Below are 11,550 nucleotides of genomic sequence, written 5' to 3' on the forward strand. Positions count from 1 at the left end.
CTTTTTAGAGATGCACGAGTGGTTAAAGATATGGCAACAGGGAAATCTAAAGGATATGGCTTTGTTTCCTTCTTCAATAAATGGGTAAGTAATGTCATTATAAATAACATGAGTTCTAAAATCTTGGTAGTTGCTTTAAAGTGAACAGCTGTGTAAAATGTACATTTTTGGTCCCTTTTATATCTGGTACTGTATCAGTTTCCCCTTCTGTAAATAGGTAAGTAGTATTAGCTCCATCTATCATGTGATATTTTAAGGCTTCATTCATGTTTGGAAAGTACTTAGCACTTTCTAAGCATCATCCCTATGTAAGTGCAAAGTATTTATGTACAGAGATGAAAACTAGAATACTTACTCAGGCTGATATTTGTATCTGAAATTTTTACTTTTTTTCTTACATTAAATACAAATTACTTTGGACTGAGTTATTTGACTCTGGCAGAATGGCAGTATTTTAGTGCTTAAAGGTCTGATGCACTAATCTCTAGAGCAACTTGTATTTGGAAATACCTTTATAGGATTTGCATTATATCATTAGGCAGTTTTATAGAGCTTTATTAGTGGTCTGGGGTGGAAGGTATTCAACATAAAAGGAGAAAATGGTGTTAACCAGTTTAATACTAAACTTAGAATAATCAAACATTCCTACTTACAGCTGCTTTATGGGCAGGGTACTAATAACTTATGGCTCCAAATCTCTCTCTCTCTCACTCAGAAATAATACACTTTGGAGGGAAGAAAGAGTAGGGCAAGCCATTATGTGGTCTCAGTATATTCTGAAAATGGGAGATTGGGGTAGTTTTAAAAAAACAAAACAAAAAACCCAACACATACTTTTCTTGGTGTTAGGCCAGACCAGTTGAAATATTAGGTCTGAGAGATTTATTCTAAGTGCAGATGAGGGAGCACTACAGACTCAGCTGAAGGAATGTCATACAGCCTTTCAACTTAGTGGAGCAACTGCACAAACATGGTCTACAAGAGAGCATAACTCTTCTTGGGATGCATTCAGTTTGGCCTAAAATAACTGCCTTAATCCTGTATTTTAAACGTCTTTTTGAAGCACAGATTTTATTTCAATATTTGTTATAAGTTGGCAATATCTGAGTCTGACAGACCTACGATGATTCACTTTTAGTATGGTGTTGTTCAAAAAGAATTTGCTGAAAAATGTTTTTCCCCTATGGACAGGATGCAGAAAATGCTATTCAGCAGATGGGTGGACAGTGGCTTGGTGGAAGACAAATCAGAACTAACTGGGCAACACGAAAACCTCCAGCTCCAAAGAGTACATATGAATGTAGGTTTTTAGTTTCTGTCTACCTTGCCCCCACCCAAATAAGGAAGAAAGGAAACTTCTTATTAGTTCCAAGTATTAGTGATTCTGTCATGAAAAAAATTTAATGCCCTGTAGAATTCAGAAGTAAAGATTTTGCTTGAAGAAATATATGTTAAATTATAACTTTACACAAATTTCCTTAAATACTAATATTGTTAAAATTTAAAAACCTTTCAGTTACTTTTCAGCACTTACTCAGTCTTGCATTTCAGTCAGCTTGGACAGCGAAAGTAGTGTTTTTTTTAATTTAACTTGTATCATGCACTGCCAGTGTTTCAGTTTTTGTGGTGAAAATACTGGGTTGGGGAGGAGTGTGTTTAGGCTTAAACTGATGGAAGAAAATATTTCCATTAAGTGTATCTAAAAGTAGATTTATAAACCTGAATTTTGGGCTTAATGTAAATGACATCCCTCTAAACTTTATATGCATCAGTAATCCATCCCATTTATCATTTGGGATTTACATGTCTCCTATTTGAGCTCATCATGTATTTTGAATGTAGCTTTCCTTTTGGCATGCACATTTGTTTCTTTATTTTGTGCAAATGACTCAGTTGGGAAACCACACTGACTTTTCATGTCCTTTTTAATGCTTGTAGTTCTTTGCTTTACATCTCTCTCACTTCCTAAACTACCACTTGGGAGGATGTTATAGCTGTATATTTTGTAAGCTAAGTCTAATGGTAAAATTAAAGATTTACAGGAGAAAATGTATTGGTCTGATTTAGGCATCACCCAGAAAAGCCCTAGGATCCTTGCTCTTTGTAGACTTCTGAAGACAGGAGGAAAATAAATAATTTGTTTAAATGAAAAACTTGAACTTTTTTTTACAGCAAACACCAAGCAGCTGTCTTACGATGATGTTGTAAATCAGTCAAGCCCAAGCAACTGTACTGTATATTGTGGTGGTGTTACTTCAGGACTAACAGGTATGGCATCTTTTAAATTTTGGGGTTTCCTCATAAAATGTATCTAAAAATCAGAAGTACTTCCTAATTTTGATTGTCTACCTTTTCTACACTGCAGAACAGCTAATGCGCCAGACCTTTTCTCCATTTGGGCAGATAATGGAAATTCGAGTCTTCCCAGATAAAGGGTACTCTTTTATACGGTAGGTTACATTTTGCTCACTTTTAAAAACGTTACTTTTACCTTTCCCTTGAAAACACGTTAAGCACTGGTGTCAGAACGTTTCTAGTAGGAAACTAGCCTAGACAGACTTAGACTATCCTTCAGTGTCTACAGTTTAAACTATGGTCTCATCTTGTTTGTGTGGTAATGTTGATCTGAGTTAACAAAGAGGTACTACTTTTCTTTTTATAATTTCGTAGTTGTAAGTATTGGATATGATTCTTGCAGATTCAGAATCATATTTTTAAATGCAATTTCTTAGATTCTTTTCACAGACAGCGCTATAGATAATAAAAAATGCAGCTTAACACAATTTCAGATTTTACCTTTCATATGTGCTACTTACTTTTTGCAGCTCACTCAAGGTGAGACAGTGAAACTAGATAGGTCAGTTTTGCTTTTTGAATCTTCTGTACTACTACAATGCTGCAGTATTTGAGTTCCCTTGCAAAGACTAGTTTTTCCTGCAAACAATTATTTTCATTTTTTTTCTTCTTTTTGTAATCAAACTTGGAAACTCTTAAAACTTCAAGTGCAGGCACACTGTTAGGTTGACAGTCTCCTTTTAAGTGTCTTGTCTGTAGGTGTATGGAAAGTGGGTTTATATTGATGTTTCTTTTGTATCTTAACAGGTTCAATTCTCATGAAAGTGCTGCACATGCAATTGTTTCTGTCAATGGAACTACTATAGAAGGGCATGTTGTGAAGTGCTATTGGGGCAAAGAAACACCAGATATGATCAATCCAATCCAGCAGGTCAGAGAACAAACTTACACTAACTTGTAAGATGATGATTAGTGTGGTCTTATTAATTAAATTCTTAAGATTTCTAGCATGGAAATACATATTAGTTTCAGGGTGGTGGGTTGTGGATTTCAGGGTCACATTTGCACATGTGACCTCCCAAATTAATTCTTGCTTCCATGATATTTGCCTTTTAAGTTACTTGATCAAACTTAAACTGTTTGGAACTTGTGGAAACCTGCTTTGATCAGTCATAGAGAGTGGGAAGAGCTTTAAGTTTCTGTCAGAATTTCATCTTTGCTCTTTCCTGCAGTGCTCTCTGGAAGAGTTATCTGTAATGTTAGACTGCTGTACTCCAGAGAATAATCAGCAAAATGTGTATGCAGGAGGTGGGGTGATTTTTCATAGATATAGTGTTAGAGGGAGTTGCCAGCTAAATTTTATAATAACTTTTAAAATGAGGTATTAGAATATAAGCCCTTTTAAGTTCTTAATTAAAGGCTAGCTTGATAGGTAGGAGTTTCTACATCAATAGATAAATATGCCTGTGTGTAGTGTATTCAATATTTTAACTTTCTTTGCAGAATCAAATTGGATATCCACAGGCTTATGGCCAGTGGGGCCAGTGGTATGGAAATGCACAGCAAATTGGTCAGTACATGCCTAATGGTTGGCAAGTCCCTGCATATGGAATGTATGGACAGGCATGGAATCAGCAGGGATTTAAGTGAGTAGGCATGCTACCTGATCTGTGTGCTATAAATAAATTGTGAAGAATGATGTTTCATTGGTGGAATCATCAGATGAATTTGGGATTCATTGAAGTACAAGGAAGTTGTGCCATTGTAAACTGGTGTAAGAAGATCAGGTCCCATATATATCTGAAAGTACAAGAGGAATTTTAGGTTGGCAGAATAATTACCATACTTGAAATATTTTCAGGGTGTAAGGGACTACTATCCTTGCAAAAATGCCAGAACTATCTTTTAGAGTAGGGGGTGTATACGGTGGTGTCCTGGTTAAAGTAGTACTCTCTTCACTAATGGTCATCTTGAACTTCTTGTAAGTATAGGCACATTTTGTTCCTTTGTCCTAGCCAAATTCTAACTCTGGTAATTACACTATGCCTACTTACAATTCCTTTTGAATTTTAAATTTAGATCAGTATTTAGTTATTTCAAACAGCTGCTATTACTTCCCAGTTGTGGATGTGATGTCTGTGCATGTGCACTCATGTACCTGAAAAGAAGCATTTCTTATGCGGAATACTTCAGGGTTTAAATGTTGGATCCATTAACCAGTAGTAAAACTCAGATATACTATAGTGACCTAGATCCATTTAGCTACCCTTTCTGAGGGGTCTGGTGGCAAAAAGCTACTTGAGCTCTACTCTTTCCTTGCCTCTGTTCCCATGCCAGTCCAGATATAACTACAGATGTTTATAAAACAATCTGGCCCTCTTTAAAATTCAGCTACGTACAGCAGCAGTGAATTCCTGTGTGGATTTTTGTTTTTTACACTTACTGCCCTTAGTTGTCAACAGTTTTCCTCTTTTGCTTATACTTATATCTGCACTTATAAGTAATGCCAATGTAACTGACAAGTGTTGAGGGATTTTATCTCCACTGAACTTGTCTGTTTTCCCATCTGTAATGGGCCTGCCTTTTTTTCAGAAGTGCTGAGCATCTACAGTTCCAGTTGACTTCAGTGGTGCTTAGCATGTCTTAAAGTAAGGTCCTAAATGATTTGCCGAAAGCCATAACATCAGTGTCAGAGCTGGGGTTATCTGTAGGAATTTTTCTGTTTACTAGGCAAGATTCTGTTGGAAAGTATCTAATTAGATTTCAGCGTAGTTCTTATCCTCTCCAATCTCTTTATGTAAATTCAGTCTTTTGGAACTATACATTTTCTGTAATCACCTCTCTTCCAACAGTCAGACACAGTCTTCTGCCGCATGGATGGGTGCAAATTATGGAGTTCCACCACCGCAGGGGCAGAATGGAAGTGTGTTAACTAATCAAACTGGATATCGCATGGCAGGTTTCGAAACTCAGTGAGAGAAAAGGACTCTGGAACCTAACACCAGTGACTTGAGGCAACAAGGAGTGCTGTAAAGCCTTTGTTTACTTAGTTTTATCAAGTCAGTGCAAATGTCAGATACAGTGTATTTATTTAAAGAAATCATTTTAATCATGAAACTATTGGTCATCCACATTGTTTAAAAAAGCAAACAAACAGGAAAAACTAGATGCTGGATGTCTGCCAACTTTTGCCTTCTTTTCCTCCTTTTGATGTGTGTTTCTTAAGATCCTTGTTTGAAACACAACAAATGCAGGGATTACTGCCACTGTTAAATTGGGGCAGAAAATTGCACAAAGTCAAACTTTTTTTTTTCTTCTGAAGTAGTGTGCAGTTTTAGTTTGCATTCCTAATAGTTTAAAATGTATTATAAACAGTTGTACAAAAAAGCCAAAACTGTGTGAATTCTGAAGGTTCTTACAATCTTCAGCCTGTGCACAAATTTGTTTTAAAAATAGCCTGTTGTATAAAGTGTCCATCTCTCCACTTTTGTTTATACCAGGGTTTTCAAATATAAATTATTTTACATCATTTTGTATCTAGACATTTTTCAAACAGTTGTCTTTGCCTTATGTCATGAGGAAGATGTGATGCTCAGCATAAAATTGTGTGCACAACTCTCAGATGGATCTAACTGAAGTCAGTCACATTGTGTTCTACGTGAGAAGGTGTCTAAAGAAATCCTTGTTGGATTTGTTCTATAGGATTTTTATCTTCAGAGATAAACTTTGATGTGTACTAGGGAATATAAAATTCTGTTACAAATACCACAATGTGACAAATTCCTAAGAACCAGCTTTTTTCTTTCAATCTACATTTATACATATCCATTATCATGTAAAATATTTTAGCAAACTAATATTTTGCACAAAAGTTAGAAAACTTTGTATGTTTCCTTATTTAAAGGTAGGATGCAGAGTCTTTTCATGTGATTTATGCGTAACATTTTTAAGGGGTTTTTTTGGTCTTGCATGTGAATATCAAATATACACTTTGGTAGTCTTTGAATACAAAGTCATCCGCTCTTTTTTTAAAGAAACTGTAAAAGACACAAAGTTGTATGTAGAAAACAAATCAGTCTTGCTGTTTACTGATAGTAAATTTTACTCAAATAGAGTAAGTTGACTTGATTTTAACATGTACAATTAGAGCTGTGAAAACTGTAGCATTGTATGTGTAAGCATCAGGCAGGAGGGGTATGTGGAATGCTCCAATTTAGCCTGAAGGACCAGCTGGGCAAAGCATTTTTAAATGTTCAAAGGCCAAAAAACTTTCTATCCTACCTCCTTGACCAGCCTTCAAAGAGCAAAAACTTCTTCATTGTGTAATGTTATTTATTATTCCTATTAAGCTTTGGCTTCTAGAGTTCCCATATTTCTTCTTCTCTCCCCCCCCTCCCCCCAATCAGTTGCAGTTGGGCAACTCAAGAGTATCAAAAGATTAAACTTCTGCTATATTTGACAGTCATGTGACAATGTATTTGAGGGTCTTGTATGAAGTAATAACAGAGGATAGTGGGGAGTGGGTCAGGAATGAGGTCAGGCTCCCCTTCCCCCCCAATTAAGGATATATGATTGGACTGTTTAAAATTTTTGAACATTTTTATTAGAAAATGGAAGAGGTGCGGAGAGGGGGAAGACAGGCATAGGGCAAATCTCTTAGGAGATTGTGTTGGCCTATATCTTGTAGCCAACGTTCTATAAAGTGTGGAGGACCTGAGTGTGTGAGACTCTCTGGAGAATTTTTCTATGCAGCTGTTTTTAAAACTTGGCTTTAAAGATAGGTGAATACAAACCAACTTTTTTACTTGGAAATGTTTTCCTCCCTGTAACTCTTGCAAATAGGACTCGCAACAAAAACAAAAAAACAGTTTAAAAGTGAAATGCTTCACAAAGTAGATCAGTATCTTAACTTCTATGGATTATTCTAGGTTAGGGCTCTATTCTGACTTTAATTATGCAAACATACATTTTTACTTTCTGCTTGACCAGCTGTGCTGTATCATATTTTGCCCAAAGAACATCCATATCTGTGAGTAGGCTCTGGAGTTTAGCTCAATGCTGTATTTGAATACAGATTTTAAAACCAATATATGCATAATGTGTATTTTTACCTCTTTTATTTTGACTGCATGAACAGCATCTGTCTAAATTTAAAAAATGTATCGTGATTCCTGTCATTAAAATGTACACACTACTGCTTGGTTTAATTAAAAGCAGAGTGGGGGAGGGCTGCTTGTGCTGATTGCTGAGGACTGAAATACCTCTTGAATTATAGGCTCCAAGAGACACCTTTTTTTAATGAAATAAATTGAGAGGTCACATGCAATATGGAAAATCTAATTTGTAGATGGAAAAGATACCTCTTTATTTCTCTGAGGCCTAGAGTTGTGAAGAGTATTGTCAGAATGAGACACATCTTGAATTCTCCCAGTGCACTGGCTCTTTCCTTGTAATGGCCTTGGTGTAAACAGCTCTATAAAAAGCTTACTAAATGTACATTACAGAAGTTACACCATTCTATTTATCAACCAATGTTTAGAAGAAACCTACTAAGTGAAATAACTTGTGATATGCTCTCTCACAAGTCTTCCATTGGGAGCCAGAGAGGGCTGTAAGTGATATTTGTATTAGTGTTGTATCCCTTTTGTCCTCACCCACTCCACAGAACACCTAAAGCAATATTGAGGTGACAATCATTTGAACACATTCGTCTGCCCTACCAGTACTCTCCTTTCTTCCTCACCTTTTTTTTTTTTTGTTCTGAGTATTTGCACTTCTGTCAGGCTTTGGTGTTTATAGAAATGACACAGCTGCCTTGCTATGTAAGGTATGCGTTCTAGAATCCCAAACACACAACAGAAAAGGATAAAATGGCTTATTTCCAAGGTAGCAACCTGGACTGTTTTTGCATTAGCAGCCCACTTCATATTTGTATGAAACATTAAATTTCACTTGAATGAATGTATTTTGATATTTGTGGTTGGGGGTATAAGACTCTTAACTCCAAAACTGGTGACTTTTTTTTTTTTAAAGCTGTTAAGGATGTTAATAAAACTGTGTGAACTTGCATATTCCCAACCTTATCAGTTTTTTTTTATTTTGCTTGTCACAGTGGAGGTTCCAGTACTTAAGGGGAAAAGCAGGCACTAAGAGGATGCTTCCCTTATTATAAGCCTTATGTCAGAATGAAGTAAGGATGTATATACTGGCAGTGAGTTGTTTTCCTGTTTCCCCAGAGGGAGATCATACTGGCTCTGAATTTGTTTGTGCTTAAAGGTGTAGCCCGGGTTCTGTGTTCATACATATAATTTTCGTGATTTCATATTTGTGTTCCCTTTGGCCCAGCATGCCTGACCAGTACTCTTGTTACATGGCTCACCAATAGCTATATGCAGCATTTTAGTAATTCAGTACATCCTATGGGATGGAATTAAATTCTACTCTTCAAACAACAAAATATTTGTTTATGCAGTGATATTAGTAAAGCGTGCTGCCCAATCCTTTAGGAGTGCCAAAGGTGTGGTGAGCTTGATGTCACTTACACAACTCGTTAGCTTTTAGTTGGATTGTTCTCTCTTGTGAATCAATTAATGGTTTGTGCATGTGTCCAGGGTAGAGGTCATGGATAAACTAATTTAAGTATTTCTAGCACCCCAAGATGTTTTTTAGAGTCAGAAGTCTTCGAATAATCAGTTTGTCACTTAACTTCCTCTCCAAGTAACATAAAATCAGCTTATGAGCACTACTTACTAATTTTAATATAGAAAATCTATAATAGAATTTACATTAAAGCAATTAATAGTCTCTGCTTCTGTATTCACAAAAGATGCAATCCTCTTACCAGTGTAAGTGGCATTGGCTGACAATGCTTAGCCACTAGCATGCCCAAGCATTTACTGATGAGCTCTAACTGTTGTCACATACTAGGAGGCTGATCTGGCATTCCTTTTGCAGGCATAAATCCCATTTGACCATAAGAATGTGGCCTGTGTTTCACTGTCACCAGACTAGAGTAGACTCTGCTAGGATCTAGCAAGTAAAATAGCTCACCAGCACCGCTGGCTAACAGGGATATATCATTGGCACACTATTTTAATATTTGGCAGTTGGGGGAATTAGAGATTTTTTCAACCTGAAATGTTTCTAACACCATAAGAACTTAAAGGCTCTTGATCATGCCTGGGTACTTTGTAAATCTCAGGGCCATGTTCTGTTACCAACTTAATATAACTTAACTCTCATTTCATTCCTACACTTGCAGTAGTTTTGCCACTCCGTGTAGGGTAAGTATGTAGCTGGATAATTGTTGCTTCATTTATCCACAAGAATTATTGTGAATGACTTCCTATAACAATATACCTGAGGACCAGATCAAGACAGTGATGCATTGGAGACTTATACAGGAAAAACCCACATTCCCATGTAATGTTTACAGTCTAAACACTGCACCATGGTGTTACTGCTTTAGAAGGGGTCACACTCTTGCCACCTCTCATGACTGTACCAGGAGTCTTGCTTTGTTTTTCTTGAAACCATAGCTCTTGGAATCCTCAGCTTTCATTTGGGGGTGTGGGGGGGGGGGAATTCTTGCCCTCGGTGTTAGAGAAAAGCGTGACCAAGCTCTACCAGTAAGCTTCACAGTTAGATGTCATATGAAAAGAACACCTTTTATTTTTAAGATATTAGTTTTAAACTAATCTCATGATTTTTAGGGGTACCTGACATGATTTTTGGATAGTTGGGGTTGTCAATACTTGTGAATAACTAGGCCCAGATTCACAAAATTATTTAGGCTCCTTACTTCTGGTGAAATCAGTGGAAGTTAGGAGCCTAAATGGTTTTGAAGATCTGGCCCTGAGTCCAATGTGAATGTGTAATTCACGAACACATAAGTGAAAGTGTGCTTTTAATGAGTTTTCTCAGTAAATGCAAGTGCAATCCTGGGCTTGTTGGGGAAAGTTACATGCCTGTAAAGTGTGAATTTAAAGCCCCATGTCACTATAAGTGTGCCTGTGAATACCCTTATTCAGATATAAGAGCATGTGGGGGTGGTCTTTAGTTCAACTGATCTTGAAAGGCAATTAAGCTAAATTGCAAAAAGCCACTTATTCTGGATCAAGTGTTCATGCATGTTTTATAGAAGTAGATCTAGGTGGCTTAATTATGTTGATACAGTATCATAAATGGTAAAAGATTTCTTGTTGAGACAAGCCCAAATTCACATCTACACCTCTGCATACCCACTGTGACATAATTATTAATTCACAGTCAACTACACTCCCACTGTTAACTTACTGGCAAAGTTACATCTATACTTAAACAGCTACAGTGGTAATGCTCTAAAGAGTCTCAGTATAGATCAGGGGTTGCAGCCTTTCAGAAGTGCTGTGCCAAGTCTTCATTTATTCACTCTTGATTTAAGGTTTTGCGTGCTAATAATACATTTTAACGTTTTTAGAAGGTCTCTTTCTATAAGTTTATAATATATTACTAAACTATTGTATGTAAAGTAAATAAGGCTTTTAAAATGTTTAAGAAGCTTCATTTAAAATTAAATTAAAATGCAGAGCCCCGGGGCAATGTGAGTGCCACTGAAAATTAGCTCACCTGCTGCCTTTGGCATGTGTGCCATAGGTTACCTGCCCCTGCTATAGATGCTGTCAGGAGGGGTTCTCCTATTAGTACAAGTAATCCACCTTCCCACAAAGGTGGGACCTAGTTTCATGAAAGACTTCTTCCATTGACCTAGCACTGTCTAAGCTAGTGGTATGTCTATGTGTCTTGGGGGTGTGGATTTCACCCCGAGAGACATAGCTATGCCAGTGACCTTCATATTGTGGCCTGGCTATCATTCGCATTAAGTATAGCCATGCTGCATCAGTCCATTGAGTCAAGTATCCTGTCTTCCTACTGTGGCCAGATGTTTCAGGGTTAATGAACAGAACAGGACAATTTCGAGTGACCTTGTCTAGTCCCAGCCTCTGCTAGGTTTAGGGCAGCGGTTCTCAAACTGGGGGTTGTGAGGTTATTACATAGGGCGGGGGGGGGGAGAGTCATGAGCTGTCAGCCTCCACCCTAAACCCTCTGTTGGCTCCAGCATTTATAATGGTGTTAAATATATTAAAAGGTGTTTTTAATTCATAAGGGTGGGGGTTTGCAGTCGGAGGCTTGCTGTGCGAAAGGGGTCACTAGTAGAAAAGTTTGAGAACTGCTGGTTTAGGGATACTCTGGCGTTAGGTCCCTGATCATACTGGC

General features: G+C 37.2%; 1 protein-coding gene across 5 annotated transcripts in view; it reads left to right on the forward strand.

The window, feature by feature from the left end:
* Positions 1–8,364, forward strand: part of TIA1 (TIA1 cytotoxic granule associated RNA binding protein) — a 222,085-nt gene extending 213,721 nt beyond the window's left edge. For all 5 annotated transcript variants that reach the window (XM_050940173.1, XM_050940174.1, XM_050940170.1 and 2 more), the window contains 7 exons: positions 9–84; positions 1,192–1,300; positions 2,173–2,268; positions 2,366–2,450; positions 3,103–3,226; positions 3,799–3,941; positions 5,148–8,364. In XM_050940173.1, coding sequence (XP_050796130.1) covers positions 9–84; positions 1,192–1,300; positions 2,173–2,268; positions 2,366–2,450; positions 3,103–3,226; positions 3,799–3,941; positions 5,148–5,271 — 757 coding nt within the window. In that variant the 3' untranslated portion in view covers positions 5,272–8,364. The remainder of the gene's footprint in view (positions 1–8; positions 85–1,191; positions 1,301–2,172; positions 2,269–2,365; positions 2,451–3,102; positions 3,227–3,798; positions 3,942–5,147) is intronic.
* Positions 8,365–11,550: the final 3,186 nt, after the last annotated feature.

The sequence above is a fragment of the Gopherus flavomarginatus genome, chromosome 2 (genome assembly GCF_025201925.1).
Source record: "Gopherus flavomarginatus isolate rGopFla2 chromosome 2, rGopFla2.mat.asm, whole genome shotgun sequence".
NCBI lineage: Eukaryota > Metazoa > Chordata > Testudines > Testudinidae > Gopherus > Gopherus flavomarginatus.